The sequence below is a fragment of the Pollachius pollachius genome, assembly GCF_949987615.1.
Source record: "Pollachius pollachius genome assembly, chromosome: 5".
Taxonomy (NCBI): Eukaryota; Metazoa; Chordata; class Actinopteri; order Gadiformes; family Gadidae; genus Pollachius; species Pollachius pollachius.
Genome location: NC_136938.1, coordinates 3,723,805 through 3,748,347, shown reverse-complemented (window position 1 = coordinate 3,748,347; position 24,543 = coordinate 3,723,805). Strand labels below are relative to the sequence as shown.

At 51.8% G+C, this 24,543-nt stretch overlaps 1 protein-coding gene across 1 annotated transcript in view; it reads right to left on the bottom strand.

Annotated features, from left to right (window-relative positions):
* thsd4 (thrombospondin type 1 domain containing 4) overlaps positions 1–24,543 on the bottom strand; it is a gene marked incomplete at both ends in the record, with an annotated part of 47,651 nt that overhangs the window by 22,030 nt on the left and 1,078 nt on the right. Inside the window, 4 exons of the mRNA XM_079736461.1 lie at positions 18,397–18,533; positions 20,581–20,683; positions 21,632–22,082; positions 23,917–24,239. Of these exons, the coding sequence (XP_079592587.1) occupies positions 18,397–18,533; positions 20,581–20,683; positions 21,632–22,082; positions 23,917–24,239 (1,014 nt within the window). The remainder of the gene's footprint in view (positions 1–18,396; positions 18,534–20,580; positions 20,684–21,631; positions 22,083–23,916; positions 24,240–24,543) is intronic.

Below are 24,543 nucleotides of genomic sequence, written 5' to 3'. Positions count from 1 at the left end.
CGGCGGGATGCCTCAGCTCTCAGAGGAGACACAGAGAGAAGGGGAACTCTGTGGCTCTGCAGGGACGCAGGGAAAGGACAAGGACAAGGACTGTGGACGTGGCTCTGATGGGGGCAGTTCTTGCCGTGCTCTCAGACCCACAGCCTGCAGACCCGTGGGGGTCGGAGAGGCTTCAGAACAAGCAGAGGCACAGAGGAGAACACCTGCATCCAGCTTGGCTCCCGCCGGCCCTGATGACATACACATTCACACTCTGTCTCTCGCACCCGCACACACATGAACACACACACGTGCATCCTCAAGCAGCGGCGATGACAGACATTGGCTCACTGAGTGACGACGGCCTCAGCTTTCAGCGCGGCTCAGTCGCAGACGCGTGTGTCTGAGGACAGACTCTTTTCAACAGTCCATCAGTTACCGCGAACTCTCTCACACACACAGACACACAGACACACACACACACACAGACCCTGCACTTGGCATGATCCCCACCAGCTCATTGGACCCGACTCTGGGGGTCTGTTGGTCCAGGTTAGACCCCCAGTCACCTTTGGGTCACCTTGGGGTCACCTCTGGGTCAACTTGGGGTCACCTTGGGGTCACAAGGGCGCTCCAGGACCCGGGTACAGCTCTGCTCTAGGAAAACCTTGGCTCCAGATAGATTCGGTCTCACACTCACACACATGCACGGACACACACATATACACACACACACACACAAACACACACACCTCAGAGTCCGGTCTGCAGCATGCGGTCTCCCAGTTCCCCCGGCTGGATGTGGGGCAGTAGCAGAACTAATTGTACTTTATTGACCTCTCCCGCAAATTCTTTCATCAATTATACAAAGACACACACACAAACACACACGCACACACACACACACGCACACACACACACACACCTGGACAAAAGGACTCACGTTCACATTCAACGTATTAACAATTTCCTCACTCTTTCTATTCTAATCTGAGGTGGTAAAGCCTCAACAGCATATTGATATAGATGGATCAGCGAGCGCAATACGTGTGAGCAGAGAGAGACATAATGATTTCGGTGCATTTGGAATACGTATTTGTATTCCAGCAAGGCCAGGCACGTCGGTCACTAGATTGTTTTCTTACAGTAATGTTTCTGGCTGGGAAGCACAGTAGGGCTGGGCTGATGAAAAAAGCAGGTGTGTGCGCGTATGTGTGCGTGTGCATGTCTGCGTGTGCTTGTGTGCGTGCATGCATGCGTATGTGCACGTGCGTGCGTGCGTGTTTGGCTGCAATGACAGTCTCCATTTTTCTTCGTTCTTCTTGACTCATAAAGTTATCTCAACATGAATGAGTCGTCCTATAGACTCAGGACGCTGGGGTTAGCCTAGCGTAGCGTAGCACTACAACGCTTCGTTACCCTTTTGGTCACAGTCGCAAACAGTTAGCCCACCGGCGGCCCTAAAATAAGTGTGAAACCGTCCATGTTGCAACGTAAGGGTGGATTCTGGTTATATTCCTTAGGTAGAACAGAGAACCAACTTCAGAAGACTGGAGCTCTTTAGTACAGAAGACTTTCAGAATTCATTACACATATGAGCTTAACATTTCTTATATTTTATAACCCAGGTAGAACAACGATAAAGATATGTAGCGTCAAATCAAATGGCTATGATAGAGGATAATGTGTTATACTGTATTATATACCCCACATCTCAAAATGTAAGAAACCCAGCAGGCTGTGATATTGGCATAACGATGACATAGGACACGCGCTACAGGGACTACTGAGAGACAATTTCCCCTTACGTGAGACAGAAGCGCTCTCAGCTCTTAAGCCGTGACATATTCACTCCTCCTATGCTCTTCCCATTACTCCCCATCAGGCTGACAGGGTCTTTCTCTCTCTCTCTCTCTCTCTCCCTCTCTCTCTCTCTAAAGAATGTGGCCGCCGCAGTCAGGTACGGTGGCTCTGATAAGGTAAGGTACGATAAGGTAAGGGGAGGTTATGTTAGTTCACTGTCTTTACACACCTGTTAAAGAGAGAGATAAGAGGCTGAACCAGGACGCCCTGATCGCCCTCACAGGGGGGACCCCTGCTGTGCTGAAACCTGAGGCACACACACACGCGCACGCACGCACGCACGCACGCACACACACTAAATTCTACTTGATTCATGGACAGCGATCCCCTGTCACGGTATAAACCACAGAAGCTCTGACATAATCACAACTATGAAGAGTAGTACAAATGAATGAGTAAATACTAAACAAGTCGTCTATTCCGATCATTCAACAGAGTGTTATTAACGGCACTGCGATCTCTCAGACAAGCGGAGCGCTCGACCGTTCCTGACTGCCTCGTCTCCGTGCCGATTGGCTGGTGAATCCCGCCGGCCCAGGGACAAGTGACCACACAGCAAGCCTCCCGCCGGCCGCATTCCAAACAAACGGCCCGTAGGCGTAAAAAGTACTCAGCTATCTCCTCGCTGACCGCCACCCAGAGAGCGGCCGGTCAGAGCCAACAGCCGTGCGTCTGAGGGACGCTCGGGCGGCCGCCGGCTGCCAGAAATACAACCCGGGCCCCGGAGAGTCCCCATAAATCCTCCTCTAGACATGGCCGCCGGGCCGCGTCTCTCAGACGGCGCTACGCTACGTAGCGCAGAGCTACTGCCTCTCAGCAATGCAGCTCACTAGACATGACCGCTCTATCTGCTGTCTGTCTGCTGGCTGTTAGCTTGTGTATCTCTATCTGCTGTCTGTCTGTTAGCTGTTAGCCTGTGTATCTCTATCTGCTGTCTGTCTGCTGGCTGTTAGCCTGTGTATCTCTATCTGCTGTCTGTCTGTTAGCTGTTAGCCTGTGAATCTCTATCTGCTGTCTGTCTGCTGGCCTGTGTATCTCTATCTGCTGTCTGTCTGTTAGCCTGTTTATCTCTATCTGCTGTCTGTCTGCTGGTTGTTAGCCTGTGTATCTCTATCTGCTGTCTGTCTGTTAGCTGTTAGCCTGTGTATCTCAATCTGCTGTCTGTCTGCTGGCTGTTAGCCTGTGTATCTCTATCTGCTGTCCGTCTGTTAGCCGTTAGCCTGTGTATCTCTATCAGCTGTCTGTCTGCTGGCTGTTAGCCTGGTATCTATGTCTGCTGTCTGTCTGTTGAACTATCTTTGTATCTCTGTCTGTCCATGTATCTCTATCTGCTGTCTGTCTGTTAGCGGTTAGCCTATGTATCTCTGTCTGGCTAGCTACCCGTGCATTCGCTTTACACACTTAACGTTATTTTGTCTGTATTTAGAATTGCATTTTAATGCTGATATGACCTAGCTAAATGAAACTACTGACATTACATAAAATGGAAATACTTTATAAAAGTATCTCAAAAGAATCAATCAATCACTCCGTCACTGCATGCTGCTTAGCATCAGGGTTAAGCTGTAAACACTGCAGATTTAGGGTGAAGCTGTAAACCACACTGTAGATACAGGATGAAGCTGTAAACCACACTGCAGATACAGGGTGAAGCTGTAAACCACACTGTAGATACAGGATGAAGCTGTAAACCACACTGCAGATACAGGGTGAAGCTGTTAACCACACTGCAGATTCAGGGTGAAGCTGTAAACACTGCAGATACAGGATGAAGCTGTAAACACTGCAGGTACAGGGTGAAGCTGTAAACACTGCAGGTACAGGGTGAAGCTGTAAACACTGTAGGTACAGGGTGAAGCTGTAAACACTGCAGGTACAGGGTGAAGCTGTAAACCACACTGCAGGTACAGGATGAAGCTGTAAACCACACTGCAGGTACAGGATGAAGCTGTAAACACCACAAACAGCTTTATCAATGCCGGTAAACCACACTGACTTCCTGTTTCAGGGGATCTGATTGGACGAGGCAGCGATGAACCTGGAGGTCAGGGCAGGGGGGTCAGAGGCAGCAACAGGTTGGAAACGCATCAGAGGGCCCTCCTCCCGGCTTGACGGGACGACAGGGACCCCAGACCCCCGCCCAGCAGGGCCTCCGGGACTGGACTCATCAGTCCGGGCTAGGGGCCACAGTGTTGTGGCGAGTGTGTGGCCCCCTCAGATCTGGTGCAGCCAGGCTTAGCGCAGGAACACGGCGCCCCAGGACGGCCCTGGGGACCAGCAGGGGCCAGAGGTCACAGAGGGGCACCGGCAGGGGGCGCTGGGGGCCTCTGGGGTTCACAGCCAGATTAAACCAACAGTGCTCCCCTGTAAAGCTCAGGGCCAGGAAGCAGCACAGAACAGCTGGAACGCAGTAAAGATGTCATTTCAACTGATGGCGGGAAATTGAATCCCTACCTGGTTCTGAATAGTGAAAATATAACGCTTACACTCCTCTACAACTCACACGTTACTGGCGGAAGAACTTGCTGCACCTTTGCTACGGTGGCAATGAAAGATGTTCTAATATTGACTCCATTGCATTAATTATCGACCTATCATATTAACCAGCGCTGCTTCAGTTGCTGATGCATGGAGAGCAGCAGGGGTAGCAAGGTGCATGTTGGGAGCTGGCAGCAAGGGCTCCTGTCTCAACAGGGCCACGGGGCAGGAGTGCGCCAGGTCACCCATACATCACACGCTGATCCCCAACTCCTCACATGCTGCTGATGGACAGCGCCAGGGGAATGAATAAAACAGATGAGGAGCGAGAAGGGAGTGGCCAGGCTAGTAGGCTGAGGTGTGTGTGTGTGTGTGTGTGTCTGTGTGTGCGCGTGTGTGAGTGTCTGTGTGTGTGCGTGAGTGTCTGTGTGTGTGTCAGGAAACAAGATGAAGCCGCCACCACCACCACCACCACCAGGAGCAGCAGGAGCCGGTGTTTATTTGTACCTGAGCAGCCTGGAAGGCCATCAGTCTTCACGCAAGCAAATATTATCTTTAGATGTGCTGGTGAGAAACTCATGACATCAATACAGGATGTGACAGCGCAGCACGGCTGCCTTGCTCATTAGCCGAGGCATTCCTCCCAGAACATGGACTGAGTTTCTTGGAGAAACGACAAGAGATAAAAAACGTTTTCTTCCATTTAGCTTTTAACTCGCGTTTCATCCATGCTGCTTTCTCTGATGATCTAATGTCATTGATCAATTGTGTTTGTGTTTTCGATTCGTTGTCATGGTTACTGGTGTTGCTTTACTTCCTTTGAGATGCTTCGTCCAGCTCTTGGCTGATCTTTCAGTCGTGTTTTTGTTTTTTAATCTTTCTCTCTTTTGCCCCGTATTACCTTGAGCTCCATTGCTACACATCAAAAGGTATTCATAAATAAAGCGTATTCTTAATATTATAATTGCGAGATGGGCTTTTTTTCTGTCTTGCGCAGGGTTGAGCAACAAGTAACGAGGCAACCAAACACACAACAGAAGGCTATGCATCGTAATAAAGAACACGCACACACACACACACACACACACACACACACCATGTGCTAGACACCTCCTGCAGCAGGCTACAGAGTTGGTCCTAACCCGTGTGCTAGTGCTGTTCAGGTGGGGATCATTAATACCAACATACAGCAGGATTTAGTGCAGAGCCCTCAGACCGCTGCGGCCTGGAAGGACCGGGGTTTGATTTCCTTGTACCAATAAAGTGTGTTGAGTAAAGAAGTGCGGTGTGTTAATTATGTCCTGAGGACTTCCAGCCGCCCGTTAACGCGTGGAACCTGGGGGGGGGCTGGGTTACAGCCGTTCTGGGCCCGCCACCGCAGCGAGACAAGTGTGTGGTCAGTGGTCACCCTTGAAAAACACAGACGCACACACAAAAACATGCACACAGACGCACACACACAAACGCACACACGCGTGCACACATACACACAAAAATATGCACACAGACAGTTACGGGCACACGCACACACACACACACACAGACGCAGACACACACATACACACACACACACATGCACGCACACAGACGCACACAATCATGCGCACAGGCACACACACACAGACAGAAAAACATGCACAGACAGACACACACACACGCGCACACCCTTCTCCTGTTCCCTCCGCTGGCGCGGCGGCGCGGCGGCGGCTGAGCTCTGCTCATAATGGAGTCTTTCTTCTGCAGCTCGTCTGACATGAGGAGCCGGACTAAAGAGACGTGTTTTCTGTGACTCTGGCTTTTCCTGCGGACGGCAACAGCTGGCAGGGACCCGGCCCCCGGGCCCTCCGTACGCACGGAGGAGGGCCCTCGCGCTGTCGGGTTCACCGTGGGACTCAGAGGAACCCGCTCCACCTGAACCCACTCCAGTGAAGCGACCGCAGGCCGCCTGAGGAAGTTTTGGTCTGGTAACCGGAGGGCCGGCGGACACTCAATCTGTTGGTTCAGGATTAACGCAAAGGTAGGAGGTCGTCTCTCTGGAGTCGAGATGGACGTCTCCTGATGGACTCTTTAACGACCAGAGCAGAGCAGGGCTCTTCTCGGTCTGAGGCTGGCATGGTGCCGGTCATCAACTTGTGATATATACTCTTAAGACACGCATGAATCCATTACGACTCCTAAACTTCTAAACTATCGCTAGGATCTCTCGCCTGATTGCCTCGCATATTTTGCCCAAAACGGGATTCGAAGGGAAAGCAAACGAAGGCCGAGGAGTCAGGGTTATGGCATGGAGGGTGCCAGGGCAACAGGAAATCACAGAGCTCTCCTAATCAACGTCAATAAACTCTGCTCTAACATTTTGTCTAATAAGCAAAAATGAAAACCAAAAAAAGGGGGGTAACTCCACGAGACCGTAAGTCTCTCCACCCTGTCCAATCAAGCGGTGCTACCGATCTGTGTGTGTGTGTGTGTGTGTGTGTGTACTATTTTCATTTTGCCATAGCTTCACTTTTATCTAACCCATAATATGGTGTTATACTGACTATATCTGTGTATAACTAGCCTGATGTCCTGAGGCCTCACACACACACAATGTCTTACAATATAGGAGCACGAATCATACGTCTTGATCCAGCGGTAATGTTACATACTCACGTGACCCAATTTGAGCAGTGAAACAACAAATTTCTAGTAACCCGAGGAGTAGACAAATAAACATCATGTTTAGAGTAAATATTGTTTATCCGAGGGATTAACTACACAAACTTTCCATGGCCTCAGCAGTATGTGGAAGCGTTTAGGAAACCCACCGCAGAAAGTGCAGTGAAGTGGCCTGCTGACGCGAGCATCCCTTCAGCCCCCCCGCCCCAAACACAACTACAACGTTTATGTTTAAAGTTAAGTCTCCGCTTTGCAGAGTCGATCAGAATGAAGACTCCTTTACATGATAACGTTTCATTCCCCTTTTCTCAAAATAGGTAAGACCAAAGAATAACCAAAGCTTTAAATATACTCTCCCCCACAGCTACTTCAGTTACCATAGCAACCTTGAGAATAACTTTCATGGTCTTTGACATCATTATTTTTCATAACTGAAATAAGCCCTTTTTAAAATCGTTGCTCCTTCCTGAAGTCTGACAGCCCTTGACTGAAAGGGGCCATCTCTAAATAACGGCCCCCCAGTCTGGTTTTAATTAGCGGGGGGCCACCACTGGTGGACACCACTATCTGGTTCTGATGACTAATGAGTTCATCAGCGCTAGGAGTAAGTGTTTGCACCGGCGCGCGTGGTGAGGGAGATAATCGTGGTGGGGTCACATGAATTAAAAATGCACGCCCGCATTTAATTCCCATGGTTAATCAATCGTGTGTGTGTGTGCAATACTTAAATACGGGTATTAAACGTCTGCTACTGTTTGAAATGCCCCACAAAGTTGGAAGAGAGAAGAGGATACATTTCTGAGTCAACCACGCTATCTAAAAATAACCAGTAATCGTTATTTTAACGACTCGCATGTGATTAATGAAAGACATGAAGGCTGTGATGAAGATCAGGGAGCAGTGGAACAAGAGGCTGCCAAAAAGACCATGAGATGAATTCCAAAAAAGAGATCTTTGGCTCAGCTTCACTCAGAATAAAGCTTCTTAACACAATGGAAACTTCCTTACAAAAGGTTAAATCCTAATTAAAGAGAAAGGTCCAAAATTGAAGTCACTGGCATGGGTATGCATGCTAGTGATGGGTCGTTCGTGACCGAATAAGTTCGAATGAACGAATCTTTAACAAGAACGAACCGAACTAATTCTTCTCTCTCGTTCGTTCTCAGACTAAGACTCCTCCCAGACCCACTAGTCTCTGACTCGCTGTTCGTTCACTGAATGAGTGGTGAAGAGGGAAGAGGCTTAGGCCCCGTCCACACGGAGCCGAAACGGGCGAAAACGATCCGGTTTCGTTTTATGCGGTTCAGGAATATCTCCGTAAAGACGGAGTCATTGCGAAACCGCATAGATCTGTAGAAACGATGTAGTACACATTCCAGGCCCATCGGGGGCGCTGCTTCTGCTACACAAATCCAGAGAAGAAGAGGCGAGCATGCGCATAAAGGCTGCCCGTTGTTTACAAAGACGCCGCGGGCTTAAGAGTCATTGGCTGTGTCTCAATTCAGGGGACGCATCCTTCGACGGGCGATTGCGTCACTGCGACGTCAAGGCTGTCCCATTTCGAAGGCTCCTTCAAATGCGGCTGACAAATGCAGCCTTCTTTTCCCGGATTTGAAGGATACACCGGATGGATCCTCCACGGCCCAACGTATCCCATGATTCATTGCGCGTTGGATTTTTTCAGAAATGGCGTCAGAGAGCGGAAGCGGCATACATATCCAATGACAAAACTATGTAAAAACATTTTTTTTTATATTAAAATAAAGTTGGGACTATTTTAAATTTGTAACTTTATTGTCAAAATTTGTAACTTTATTGTTCGATAAAATATAACGTTAAACTAATTAACGTTATATTTTATATAATTATTATATAACCGAATCAGAATCAGAAAACTTTATTGATCCTCGGGGGCAAATTGTTTTGTTCCAGGTGCTCCGTACAAATAGAGATTACAAGCATAGAAGATTAGAAAAAATAGAAAATTATAAATAAAATACTGTAATGACCACAGGCGAGGTAGTGAGCGAAGAAAGTCCATAGGAGCTTTATTAGATTCCTCAAAAGGTCAGACAGGCGCAGCTCCACCGGAACACTCAACAACCGGAAACCCCCGGGACCCCCCTCTCAGAAGGCCCACCCCTTCCTCCCAAACCCTGTGACGCTACATTACCCCCCCTTCACAAAGTTCCTCGCCCCGAGGAATCACAGAAAAAACCCCCAACCCCCAACCCCCAAACATGACGTGCTTCAACCCCCCCCCCCACAGAACAACAGGCACAACGCTGAACAAAATTACTAAACTCATCCTACAGATAGCAAACAAAGTCTTTTAAGTGCCCTGGTGGCCCCCTGGGCCGTCGAGAACCCTCTCCCCGGGCCTCGGGTACAAAGGGAACGGGGTCTTCAGCACCTGGGAGGGGGCGGGGGGCAAAGGGTATCGGATACAGGGGAGGGCCGGTTATCCCCGCCAGCTGGGGTAAAGGCGTCCGACCGAGGCCCCGCCGGTGTCGCCGGGGGGGTAGGCTTTGAGGCGGCAGGGCGGCAGCGAGGGGCAACGGGACCCCCCTGGGCCAGTGGGGAGGCACCCCCTTGGTACGGAGCCAGTCTGTCTCTGTGTAGTGCCACCCTTCTTCCTTTAGGTGGTAGGTGCAACCGGTACACCACTTCACCCAGCCTCTCCAGAACTCGACAGGGGCCCACCCAAGGACTGTCCAGTTTAGGGCATCTCCCCTTCTTCCTTTGGGGATTGAACACCCAAACTAGCTCTCCCGCCTGGAAATGCCGGCCTTTGCTTTTTATGTCGTAATTCCTTTTCTGCCTCACCCCTGCCCTCTACTGTTGCTCCTGGCCAAATAGGTGGGCCGACTCCAGGCGATCTTGGAGTCTCCTGGCATACTCAGGGCCAGGGGAACAGTCTGGGGCATCCGGCGGACGACCGAATGCCAACTCCGCCGGGGTACGAAGCTCCCTTCCCAGCATGAGAAGGGAAGGCGTGCATGACGTAGACTCCTGCACGGCGGTGCGGCAAGCCATGAGAACCAGAGGAAGGTGGTTATCCCAGTCTCTCTGGTGCTGGGAGGTGAGGATGGCCAACTGTTGGCCCATGGTGCGGTGGAAGCGCTCCACCAGTCCATCACTCTGCGGCCTCTGGGGAGTGGTGCGGGTCTTGGGGATGCCCAGGCGCTCACACATAGCGGAGAACACCCGGGACTCAAAATTTCTCCCCTGGTCGCTATGCAATGTCTCTGGCACCCCAAAACGGCTGAACATGCCTTCCAACAGGGCGTCGGCCAAGGTCTCAGCTTCTTGATCGGGGATGGCATAGGCTTCGGGCCACTTGGAGAAGTAGTCGATGGCAGTGAGAACGAAGCGGTTGCCACGGTCCGAGCGGGGCAGCGGCCCCACCACATCCACCGCAACCCTCTCCATAGGCGCGCCCACCAGAAACTGCTGAAGGGGAGCATGTGAGCGCCCGGTGGGGCCCTTCCGTGCGGTGCAGGGGTCACACCGACGGCAAAAGTCCTCGACATCCCTCCGGGACCGGCCCCAGTAAAAACCCTGGCGTAGGCGTCGGAGTGTCTTAGCAACCCCAAAGTGCCCCGACCCTGCGGCTCCATGCATGGCCTCGAGCACAGCCCCCTGTAGGCCCTTGGGAACCACAACCTGCCACCTTTCTTCGCCCGTGGCCGGCTCCTTCCAGGCCTGCTGCAGCACGCCCCGGCAGAGGCGCAGAGCCCCGAACTTGGTCCACAGTCCCTTGACATCTCTGGAGAGGGCGGCCACCTCCTCCCACGGTGGTTTTCGCTGCACCTCCACCCACTGCAACACCGGCTGAAGGTCGGTATCCTGCTCCTGCTGCTTTCTCCAATCGCCTCCATCTATGGTCTCCAACCCTCGGCAGATGACCTCCAACTGCTGCACCGCGGCGCATCCCTCCTCCTCTGCCCGCAGCTCTCTCTCGCGGGCCTCCTTCCTCTCGCAGCAGCGACACCCCTCGGCAGCGCAGGGCCGCCGAGAGAGTGCGTCGGCGTTGGTGTGTCGGGCTCCAGCCCGGTGTTCCACTCGGAAGACGTAGGCCTGGAGTTCCTCCAACCACCTGGCCACCTGCCCTTCCGGCTCTTTGAAGGTCATGAGCCACTGGAGAGCAGAGTGGTCAGTCCTCACTGTAAAAGGCAGGCCGCAGAGGTAGTACCTGAAGTGACGGATGGAGAGCACTACGGCCAAGAGCTCTCTGCGGGTAACGCAGTAACGCCGCTCCGCCTTGTTAAAGGCCCGGCTAAAGTACGCCACCACTCTCTCTCCATCGGGCCCCACTTGGGAGAGCACCCCTCCCACCCCGACGCCACTAGCATCGGTGTCCAGCATGAACGGCAGCGAGGGGTCAGCTGGGGCCAACACGGGGGACTCGCTCAGGGCACGCTGAAGGCTGGTGAACACCCCCTGGCACTGCTCAGTCCACAGGAAAACACTGTCCTTTTGTAGCAGCCTGTAAAGAGGAGCAGCCAAGCATGAAAAACCCCGCACAAACTTCCGGTAATAGGAAGCCAGGCCCAGGAAGCTCTTGAGCTGCCTCTGATTAGCCGGGGTGGGCCAGTCTGCAACCGCCTGCACTTTCGCTTCCATTGTGCGGATGCCCTCCCCCCCCACTGTGTGCCCCAAGAACTGTACCTCTCTGCGCATGAAGTGACACTTATCTGGATGCAGCTTCAGGCCCGCTGCACGGATCCGTTCCAGCACCCGGCGCAGGGACTCGAGGGCGGAGTCAAAGGCACTGCCATGCGCCAAGATATCGTCCAGGTATACCAGGCACTGTTGGCGGGGGATGCCTGACAAAACCCGGTCCATCAGGCGGGCGAAGGTGGCTGGAGCGTTACACAGTCCAAAACTAAGGATTTGGAACTGCCACAAACCCCGGCCTGTGCAGAACGCTGTCTTGGGTCTTGCTTCTGGGGAGAGGGGCACCTGGTAGTACCCACTGCGAAGGTCCAAGGCAGAGAACCAGGACGATCCCGAGACTAAGTCCAGGGACTCGTCGATGCGCGGCAGCGGGTACGAATCTTTTTTGGTCACCCCATTCACCGGCCTGTAGTCCGGGCAGAGCCGCCAGGTGCCGTTCTTTTTGGGGACCATGACGACAGCGGACACCCAAGGACTGTCACAAGGCTCAATTACGCCTGCCTGCAGCATGTCCTCCACCGCTTGGTCACACGCCTCCTGACGTGCCAAAGGGAGACGACGCGGCCGACACTTGATAGGCCTGGCCTCCCCAGTGTCGATCTCGTGTAGCACCAAGGGAGTCCGGCCCACGTCATCCTCCCCCATAGCAAAACTGTCCTGGAACTCCAGCAGCAACTGCCACAACCGCTCCTGCTGCTGGTCGTCCAGCCCCTCCAGGTTCTTTAGCCATATCTCCCTCACGGTCGACGGCGACGCCCCCCCCTTAGTCGTCGTGACTGGGCCTGGGCTGCTTGGGGCACATAAGTCCTGGGAAAGGTTACGGACACCACGGGTAGGGGATCGCTGACTTCGGGCTCTACTGCACACACTGCCGCCGAGATGGAACCCACGGGCGGCCCCGAACCTGAGCCAGTGGGCAACAAAGCGATCACAGGCCCCCCTCGGAAGCTCACCGTGCCCCCGTCCAGATCGAGTTGGCAACCTGTGGCCTTCAAAAAGTCACAGCCCAGAATACATGGGTCCTGCACCGCTGCTACCCACACTGGGTGACGTACGTCCTTTCCCCCCACAGTCAATGTAAGTAACCCCGTACCTTTCATCGGGGCCAGCCCCCCTGTGGCCGTGCGCAGCTGCACGTCAGTGGGCTCCAACCGAATCCACTCCGAGCACACGTCTGGTCTGAGCACCGTCACTGATGAACCGGTATCCACCAGGGCCGAACACGGCACCCCCTCCACGGCGACAGGAACATAGCATGAATCCCCGTCACCGAGTCGACCCACCACCATCGCCGTCCTTGAAGCGTCGATGACGTCTGCTTCTGGGGGAAGTGGGTCTTGGCTCCCCCGCCTTTGCTGACGTGGCCCCTCCGTTTCTGGAACAGCTGGGGCGGGGGGAGCGGGGGAAGAACTGTTTACGGTCCGCACATCCCCCCCTGTGCGGGCCCTGTGGCGTTTCCCGGACCCACGCGTGTGGGGCAATCTCTGACCAAATGTCCGGGTTGGCCACAGCCCCAACAGGCTCTTTGGTCGGGACGCTGTCGAATGCGTGACGGCTGCAGTGATACAGCCCTTATCAGTTCCGTAATTTCTGTCGCCCACGCCGGCTTTTCCTCCGCCACCGGGCCCCGGGCTGCTCCCCCTGCCGGATAACTCCCTCTCGGGCCCCCCTCAGTGACCGCGCCCCACACAATTTCCCTCTCCACGGCCATCTCCAAAGCCGACTGAAGAGAAATTGGGTGCTGTAATTGCACTTGAACCCGCAGCTCCAGAGGAAGGAGGGCTCTGATGAACTGGTCCCGTGCCAACTCGCTCTGCACGCTGGGGGGCATGTGGGCGTATGCCCTACGTGTCAGGCTCTCAATGTCATTAGCCAACACCCTCAGCGACTCCCCCGGCTTCCTGCAGCGGTTACAAAGCTCATTACGAAGTAGCTCCGGCTTCACACATTGTCCAAACCGCCTCTGCAAGGCCCCCACTAAGGCTCCGTAATCCCGTCTCTCCCCCGGTGAAAGCAGCAGCAGGAACGACAACGCGTCGTCTGTGAGGCATAAAGCCAGCTGCAATGCTTTAGCCTCTACTGTCCATCCCCCAGCGTCAGCCAGCAGTTCAAATTGAGCATGAAACGCCTCCCAGTCAGACCTACCGGAGTACTTAGGCGTTTTAACCGAAACGGCGGCAACTGGGACATGGGGGGCGGCAACTGGAACATGGGTGCCGCCATGTCTGTTTACCTCCCGAGCCGCGTGCTCCCGCTCCGGGCGCGCGGGAAGAGAAGACAACCCTGCGTCGGCCGCCAGCTTCCTTGCAGCTTCTCTCAACCCCTCTCTGGCCTCTTGGGAAGCTCTGCGAAACTCCCCATATGCGTCCTCTGTCCATCCGAACGCACTAGTCTCCTGCTCCACCTCTTTCACTTTCGGAAAAGACATGACCGACGCGAACTGACCGACACACTGAAACTAACGCTGTAGCCCGACCGCGACGTAAATCCAAAGTAGCCCTCCACTTGGACGCACAACTCTCCACCCACTCCCGTCGTTTGTTCACTTCTGACACCAATGTAATGACCACAGGCGAGGTAGTGAGCGAAGAAAGTCCATAGGAGCTTTATTAGATTCCTCAAAAGGTCAGACAGGCGCAGCTCCACCGGAACACTCAACAACCGGAAACCCCCGGGACCCCCCTCTCAGAAGGCCCACCCCTTCCTCCCAAACCCTGTGACGCTACAATACAATAAAATGAAGAATAAAGTAGGTAGTGGACATCTAAGTGAAAGTGGACATCTCTTAGTGGGTTATATAAAACGGCTCCATATTTCTCCTCCGCCGTCCGGTTTCTATAATATGTCCATGGTTTGAACCGCAGCTGTTAGGGTTGCTAGGTGACAGGAGCGGCGAGTCATGCAAGGTAAAGGGTGTTAGATTAGATTTAGATTAGAAAGCTTTATTGTCATTATACAAAGTACAACGAAATGCAATGAGCAGCTCCTTAAAAGTGCAAACATAGTTATCGAATATATAATAATATATAAAAGTAATACATAATAAAAATAAATATATAATAAAAATAAATACAAATTTAAATACACAGTAAAACTTAAATACACAGTAAAGACCACAAACAGACAAACATCAGTGCAGATCTGAGTTTTCCAGACAGCTTTGGGAAAGAAGCTGTTCCTGAGTCTATTTGTTCTGGCATATGACTTGAAGCGCCTGCCAGAGGGCAACAGGTTGAAGAGATGGAAGCCGGGGTGGGTGGTGTCCTTCAGGATCCCTCTGGCCCTGCTGAGACAGCGGGGGCCGTAGATGGTGCTTAAGGAAGGCAGAGGGCAGCCAAGGATTTTCTGCACGACGTTTGCCACCCTCTGCAGTCTCTTCCTGTCTGCCTCCGTGCAGCTGGAGTGCCACACTGACACAGCGTAGGTCAGCAGGCTCTCGATGGTGGAGCGGAAGAAGGTCACCAGCAGCTGTGTGTTTAGATGCTCCCTCCTGAGCACCCTCAGAAAGTGTAGCCGCTGCTGGGCCTTCTTGACCAGCGCTGAGGTGTTGACCGACCAGGAGAGATCAGCAGAGATGTGGACTCCGAGGATTTTGAAGGACTGCACTCGCTCCACACCTTCACCGTTGATGTACAGGGGGGCAGGGGCGGCTCTGTTCCGTCGGAAGTCCAGGATGAGTTCCTTGGTCTGGGTGATGTTCAGTGTCAGGTAGTTAGATGAACACCACTCACTAAGTTTCAGGACCTCATCTCTGTAGGCCGCCTCGTTTCCCCCTGTTATAAGGCCCACCACCGTTGTGTCATCAGCGAATTTGACAATGATTGTTCTCTGGGTGGGTGGGACTGCAGTCAGATGTATAGAGGGAGTAGAGTAGTGGGCTCAGCACACAGCCCTGGGGAGAGCCAGTGCTGAGAGTGCGGGAGGAGGAGAGGTGAGGACCCAGTTTCACCTGCTGGGGTCGGTTGACCAGAAAGTCTTTTATCCAGGAGCAGGTGGGTGGTGGGAGCCCCAGGTTGATTAACTTGGGGATCAGAATGTCTGGTATTATTGTGTTAAAAGCTGAGCTGAAGTCAATGAAGAGCATCCTGACGTAGCTCCCCTCTTTCTCCAGGTGACTCAGCGCTGAGTGGAGAGCGATGGCTATTGCGTCGTCAGTGGATCTGTTAGTCCGGTATGCAAACTGGTGTGTGTCCAGGGTGGGGGGGGAGACAGGCTTTGATGTGTCTCAGAACCAGTTTCTGGAAGCACTTGGTGATGACTGGGGTGAGTGCTACGGGGCGGAAGTCATTAAGGCCGGTAGTGGGTGACTTTTTAGGGATTGGGATGATTGTGGCAGATTTCAAGCAGGATGGGATAACAGCTTGTTCCAGAGACAGGTTGAAAATGTCAGTGAAGACCTGTGATTGCTGGTTGGCACATGCCTTGAGCACCTTCCCTGGTACTCCATCTGGGCCTGCAGCCTTCCTGGGGTTAACTGCACTGAGCACCCGCCTCACGTCCTGTACCTCAAGAGTGAGTGGGGGGTGCTGGAGGCTGATGGGGGTTGTAGTGGTGGTTGGAGTGATGTGGCTGAGTGCTGTGTTTGAGACTCAAAGCGGGCAAAGAAGCTGTTCAACTCCTCTGCCAATGCCGCATATGAGTCCCCGGTTGTCACAGCACAGCCTCTGTAATTGGTGATGGTCTGTATGCTCTGCCACACCTGCCGGAGGTTGTTGAGCTGTTCCTCTATCCTCCTCTTGTGTTCTACTTTGGCACACCTAATACCTCTCCTCAGGTCGTCGCGAGCAGCGCTGTACAAGGCTCTGTCACCTGATCTGAAGGATGAGTCACGGGCCCGTTAACGGCTTGTTACGCAAACTTGAAATGCTCCTTAGGGCAGACCGTCTCATTTAAAAACGTTTTTTCGGCCTTCGGTCCGGCCTTCACGGTCTACGAAGGCCACACCTTCATAGACCACATCCTTCGAAGGATGCGTCCCCTGAATTGAGGCACAGCCATTGGCTAGAGGGTCGAGGGGTGGGGCGATGACGTCATGGTTTGCGGTTTCAGGCGTCCACACGAATCCTAACACGAAACCGCATAGGCCGGATAGATTTCAAACCACCTCCGAGGGTGGTTTCAGATCTGTGCGGTTTCGGGCAGCGGATTTGCCGGCTTCCACACAAGACTTATGCGGTTTCGCCAAAAAGTTGGCTTCGTGTGGACGGGGCCTTAGTGAAAGAGCGTAAGATAATACGTTTCAATATCAGTGGAATGGTAATTGCATGCTGTCTTTGTACTTTCTGTGTCATGCCAGATTCATCAAATATTTGAATGTCTCGTTTCTCTGTCTCATTCTTTCATGGTTCGTTCTCCAACCAGGACCCCCACCATCATTGCTAAATCAAGTCTTTTATCTTGCTTATATGTTAAACATCCAATAATCAACTACACCCCCCATCCCGCTGCGTTTGGTTAAATTTGTAATTTTGTGTTGATTGATGACCGACTTCCACGATATTTTGAGAATAAAAAGGGAGGAGCCGAGTCCGACTGACTGAGAACCGTGCATTCCATGATTCGATTCACCGCTACCGGAAACTCGACTGTTCGAATGAACAAACAAACGATTCTGAACGACTCTTCTTCGTGAACTGACCGACACGAACTGAATCAAGGAAAATAATCATTGAATCCATTGCATGCCTTCATTGTGTGTCTCCTATTCAGCGCGACAGATGACCTCTGGTGCACTGCTGCCATCTGGTGGTTTTCCACGCAACCACATGTTAGGAGCACTGTGACGTATAAATCACTAGCGTCATACCACTCCACTACACTGGCCGTTGAAACAACTCGAAAGCAGTTCATTTGTATCTAATGCAACCGTGACATTGTGACGGATGAAGATTAAATAAAGACACATAAGGACTTGACATGAAAGATTCATGACCACTCCTAATTCTGAACCATTATTTTAGCAAATAATGTTTTTAAATAAATTGTAGTACTCTAATCTGAATTCCTCAAGTGGGAATGTGAAAACCTTCTTATGCCATCAAACGCCAAAACTAGTCCCTGGGCCGCACCTTACCCTTAACCCTTAGTCTTCCCTTAACACCAGAATGTTGATATGTTTCTCAGCGACCGTTTGTACAGCAGGGTGTCCCCAAGGACGGATTAACATGACCACGGGCCCTGGACACAAACCAGCCATGGACCCCTACCAACACGCAAATACACGCACTAGCACACCGAATTTGGTCGCATATTATAACTCATGCAATCCACAATTACACACATTATAATGCAGAGCGCAGCCAGGAGAGAGAGAGAGAGAGAGAGAGAGAGAGAGAGAGAGAGAGAGAGAGAGAGAGAGAGAGAGAGAGAGAGAGAGATTATCTAACCCCGGGCTGCGGGCATGCATAGTCCCAGCCGCTCGTTTTAACGGCAGAACATGGAATCTGTCAGGTTAATATCATGAATTTAAAAGCACCTAATGACTTCCTTTAACGAATTTCGTTAGTTTAAAATATAAAGAATTCCACATCGTCAACTTGTTCTAGTCATTTTAACTGTGAAAATTGACCGTTGATCGAGGGTCCCCCCATTGGCCAGGGCCCTGGACATGTGCCCACTTTGCCCATGCGGTAATCCGTCATTGGGTGCCCCCCCCCCCCCCCGCGCTGATCGAGTCAAACAAGCGCATATCGTTCTCTGAGCCAGGACCCCCCAGAGCAGCCGGCGGCGTCGCCTTACCAGACACTTTCCCGCCACGCACAGTGCCGTTCCGTTGGCCCCGCAGGGTGCTCCGTCCGTCACGCGGTCGGACAGACGCACGTAGAACCGGAAGCCCAGCGCGCGGCAGTTCAGCTCACAGCCCTGCTCCCCAGGAACTGGGGAGGAAGAGGAGCAGGGAGGAAGAGGAGCAGGGAGGAAGAACATCAGTCATCAACGACTCACTGTGGAGCATGAGACCAGAGGTCATGTGACGCTGCTTTGTGGGCTTTAGGACATTAACCACTGAGGTACAGAATGAGAAGCGAATGGGATCTGACTTGATCATTATATTATTGTCTGCGTATGCAATATTATAGACAATATATAGTCTGTGTATGCATGTTCAAGATATTTTTTACATGTTTGGGACACTTTAATCTATTGGGTATAAACGGTAGGCTACAAACACAGTGAACCATTGAATAATAATAATAATAATAATAATAATAATAATAATAATAATATAACCGCAAGCAGTGATTAACAGGGTCAGAGCAAAATTAAAAGTCAAGAACACAATAATGCAAGATATATAAATATAACATATAATTGTCATATTTACGGGAAGATGTTCCACTTATAAACCTGAACTGCAGCCTCATTCACATGGTCAAAATGTCTATTGATAAGCACACAACATCCAGAAAACTCAAGGAATACATTTCTCAAGTCAATTAAGGGCTTTCTTCAAAGCATATACCTGAAAAATCTTTTCTTTTCTCAAATGGAACTAAATAAAACAAATTCTGTTCGATGATTTTTGTGAGGCTTGGTCTAAAGATTTTATGTGGCGATTTTGGTGTTTTTTTGATTATTTTCGTAGCCTGTGAATCTTTTTACCTTGTTTAGCTTTAATATGAAATTGTGGGAAAAGTAAACATTTATAAATGGTTTTATAAATGCATCTGATTCTAGAGATTAATATTCTGAAATAATTTTGAGTCCAATTTGGTGAGGAGAAATAAGCCTAATTCATGATTTTTTGATTTTTCACAAATTTAGGTTTATGGGTAGAGGGGGTTATTGGTAACCATACCTGAAAATTTCAAGAGTTTTCGACTTACGGTATAGGCTGCAGTATGACTTTTACAGAATTTGAGGGAAAAAAAAAACGTTACAGAAAGGGCACCAAGCAGCTTCGCTGCTCGGACCCCTAATAAAATTATATATATTATATGTATGTAATATAACAATACTAATAATACATTTAAAAAAAGTTTTAAAATCAGTTAGTTTAATTTGAGTAAAAAATATACATCTTGAGTTGTCGTGTGGAATATACTCATGCAGTAATAACTACAGACCATCTACAGACCAGCCACCAACTGTGATTCAGAAGGAAGCTGTTCTATAAAACATCCACTAAACCGCCCAGAGCATCAAACCGACTCTCACTTCCCAGCAGAACTCCTACGCTCTTCCCAAGGTAACCTCACCTACCCGCTCCTGAACCGCGACTCGATCACTTCAGTCCAATATTACTGAAACGAATTTCACCAACCGCTCGCCCTAACTCGGTACTAAGTAGATCCTCTCTCAGTGTTCCCCCTCGTGCATCAGATAGATGCACGAGATATTATACGCTCCCAGCAGGGAGCTCTTCTACAGATGTGCCATTGTTTGTTGAGGCCCCGTTCAGGACTCCAGTCGCGGACCGTCCAGCCAGTGTGAAGTAATCTCCCACATCTGCACAAACCATCACGGAGCAGCACGGGCTAAAAATACACAAACGCTCTTTTCTTTTGTTCGACATGAAATTAAGTCGGAAAACCGATGCTCTCGGAGAAATTGGCGTTTTTTCATTCTTTCGGAGGTGTTTTGACCATTGCTAGGATGCGGTGATACAGGGGGGGGGGGCAGGTGATCTTCCTCCCACACCTTCATGGATTCACTGTTATACTCGAGTGGGGGAACCGGTTCACTCAAACCATCCACATTGAGACATCATCCTCATCATCATCATCATCATCATCATCAAAGGCATCATAGGCATCGGGATCATTCGATTATTGAACAGGATCTGCTCTACAAAGATCCAGTACATTTTAGTGTGTGTACATCAATATCTAAACAGTGGAGGGTGCCTGCTGAACAGATGGGCGTGTGGGGGTCTGAGGGTCTGAGGGTCTTGGGGTCTGGGGGTCTTGGGGTCTGGGGTCCTACCTTCGCTGAAGGGCTCCCAGTCGTACAGTCGCCCCATGAAGGCCTGTCTGTTGTAGGAGGAGCACTGAGCTGCTCTGATGCTGGGGCTGGAGGGGGGGCAGGCCTGGGGAGAGAGCGCGCACACGCACACACACACACACACACACACACACACACACACATTCATAGACCATGAAGCACACGCACACACAGATATGGACGGACACACACACACACACACACACACTCATAGACCATGAAGCACACGCACACACAGATATGGACGGACACACACACACACACACACACACACACACACACAGTAAATACAGAGGTTCTTGGACAAACCACAAATAAATTCTAAGAGATAAAATTCATAAGCCATGCTTTGAGTGTGTGGGTGGTCACCTGCTCATTTGTTTTAATGAGACCACATGTTTTTAAAAGGAGCGCAGTAAGATTCCAGCATTTTTTTGTGAATCTGACCAATATCCAGGTGTCCTTACAAGACACACGAGACGCCCGCTGGCTGTGAGGATGTCAGCATCTACACACTGAGACCTTAATGGGCTGCTGCTCAACACCTCTGTCTTACAGAGGACCTTCTAGACCAGGTCCTACTGCATCTGACCCATCAACGGGGTGCATTTCACGAAGACCACCTCAACAGAGGTCTCTCAACATGACCAAATCCAATAAGCACCGCTAAATTAACAAACCTCAACCCTAAGACTCTTCAGTGAATGTGGATTAAAAACAAAAGGTGAATGAATGAGACCGGGCAGGACATCCTGACCCTTTCACTTCTGCGGTCATCCTTCTGAACCACAGATCAATAATCACAGATCAATAATCAAATCCTCCAGAATCACAGAACAATAATCACATCCTCCAGAACCACCGATCATAATCACATCCTTCAGAATCACAGATCAATAATCACATCCTCCAGAACCACAGATCTATAATCACAGATCAGTAATCACATCCCCCAGAATCACAGATTAATAATCACAGATCAGCAATCACATCCTTCAGAACCACAGACCAAAAACCACAGATCAATAATCACGTTGTTGTTGCATATCCTGAAGCGGACGTTCTCCCCGGTGCAGGCGGAGGCGTCCAGGGGTTCATAGGGCCTCTCCGGGGGCCCATGGGACCCAGAGGCCTGGGGCCCCGGCCCGGGCTGCTGGTAGGCCGAGCCGGGCTGGTAGAGGGGCGCCCAGACCGGGGACGCCTTGGGGCGGGGCCCCCGGGGGCCCGGGTAGGTCCGGCCTGGGAGGTGGTGCTGATGCTGCGGGCGCTGGGGCCCGCTGGAGGAGGAGGGGAAGGGGTCCCAGCTGTTTGGCCTGTGACCCCCGTGGGGTTGGGGCGGGGGGTGCTGGAAGGACTGGGACGGGGGGGAGCGCCTGTATCTCTGAGAGGGGGATCCCCCCAGTCGGGGCCCGGTCTCCGTGGCGGGCGGGGGCCCGGCCCGGACCCGGCCGTATCCGTACTGCCCCGGGGAGAAGAGTCCCGTCCTGGGGACACACGGGGGGTCAGCTCGTTACCATCAGCACCGGCGGTCACTTAGCAACACACAGCACAGAAAGAAGCACTCCACAGAGTTATTGTTGAAGTTAAAGGAGTCGGAGCCGTCTGTCAGCTGGATCCGGAGCACAATAAGACAATCCAGCCCCTCTGATTGGTCCGCTGCCGGGGGGGACGCAGCTATTGTTTGAAGTCTTGGTGGTCCGTCTGAGAACCAGTGCGAGCCCGGAGCCTGGACTCCATAACTAGAGGGGCGACGCGACGGGCCGTAGTCCCTCTGAGACTGTGCTGCTCTGCTAGACTACCTCCACACATGTGGGCGTGGGCGGCATGTGGCTCAGGAGGTGGAGCGGGTCGGCTGCTATCTGGAAGGTGGCTTGTTCGAACCCCGGCTCCTCCTAGCTGTCGAAGTGTCCCTCAGCAAGACGCCAAACCCTCACCCTAAGTGCTCCCGACGAGCTGGCTGTTGCATTGGTTGATGTTATTTGTAGGTCAATATTGTAAATCTTTGGGTTGCCACAGGTTAGGAAAGCTATATAAAAGATAAATAATGCATTCCATTTACCATTTGATTGTAAATAAATAAAGTCCTCTACTCAACCCTTGCATCAGTTCTTATCATTTGAGAGAAGTCTTCCTCCATAACATAGTTCTCTCTTCCCTTCAGCCCGTCAGCAGGCTGGGCTCCTGTGGACAGGAGCTCGGTTTCTTGTTAAAACAACTTCTGGGAACTAGGTTGCGTCTCTGGAGGCTTGGAGTAGGCAGTAATAAATCATTTTTCATTAAGAGTCGGTAAGTCTCGTCCCTGCTGTAGTGTCTGCAGGCGAGGTTACACTCAACTACAAATATTTGACGAACTTAAAGATTGAAAAGCAAGAGCTGAACATAATCCTCTGAGAGCAGAAACTGTTTTGTGTTTCAGTCTGTGACATGAGTGCACTTGCAGATCTCTCTTTTGGGGTTTCCAACATTTAGCTTTCATCTGAACATCGTTCACCTCCCTGAATATCACTTCACAGTACATGGAGAACAGCGTTCCACGCAGCCTTAAGGGGGTGATGTTATGCCACCAGGTGTGAGTGTGATTAGTCATTACAAGCCGTTTAAGAATCTGCCTTTTCTTTTGCTTTAGTGACATCACAAGTGGGCCTGTCCACCTAAATGCATGATGGATAGATAGGCAACGTTTTCTAAAGTCCACTAGGCTGGTAGACCTCGTAGATCATCTAGGACATGGCCACTTGTGATGTCACTTAAACACAGGAAAAGGCAGATTTTTCTGTGGCTTGTGGTGACCAATCACACCCACACCTGATGGCCCAATATCATCCCTTTAGGATTGAATGGATGACGACCGGCCCTCTGTAGCTTCCTGCTAGGTCCACATGGTGCTCGGTTGAGGACCAGGTCTGGTCTCTCGTGTAAAAAGGTTGACTTTACCTTTTTTAAGTGGACTTTGTGCAAGGTTTTCCCACCTTTCACAAGTCTGTCCGTAAAATAGCCACTCACATGTTTTTACGGACATGACCGTTCATGATCAGTCCTTACGGCAGCAACCCGGGTTTGATTCCTGCCCGTGGTCCTTTGCTGAATGTCCTCCCCTCTCTCCCCCATACCTTCCTGTCTAACTCACTTTATCTTCATGAATAAAGCATAGAAATGCAATAAATAATATTGTTTTATCATTACATGTCAGAAAGTCTAAGGACACATTACATGATGGATTTGAGACAACTCTTAAACAGTTTCCATACCTGCGTTCTGCGGGCCGGTACTCCCCCCCCCTCCCCTGGATCCGGACCCCCCCCGCTGGGAGACTGCTACCGTTGGTGTGGGGCCGGGCCCCCGGGTCCTGCCCCCCCGCCCCCGGCTGCAGGGCCGAGACCACGTAGCGGGAGTCCTGGACCCGCCCCCCAGCGCCGCCGCCGCCAGCGCCGCCGCCGGGTCTCCGGGAGTCCAGCGAGGGTCTGAGGGGGGGGGGCCGCGTAGACCGGCAGGCAGGGTCGGCTCTGCTCCTGCACCCCTCTGCCGCAGGTCCTTGAGCAAGGCGCCAGGGCTCCCCAGGCTCCCCAGGAGCCCTGAGCTCCTCCGTGGCCCCGAGCCGCTGCCGCCACCGCCTCCTGTGGGGGTTCCCTCCCCTTGGGGCCCTGCGAGGAGAGGCAGGGGTTAACACCACCGGCGGGAGTCCCGACAACACAAGCCCAGCGGCGGAGAGACAAAGGAGGGGGACGGAGGAGGAGCTGCAGGGAGAGCAGAGGCCGAGAGACGGCATCCGGACCTCCTGGAAGCCTCCTGCACTGACCTCATCCCGGTAACAGCACCCCCCTGCCCGCTCCCTCCCTGTTGATGAAGCGGACCTCTGTTCCCGCTGGGAAAGCCCCCCCCCCCCCCCCCCCGGTGGATACCTGCACTCCCCCCTATTGACTCGGCCCCTGAGAAAGACTTTTCCAC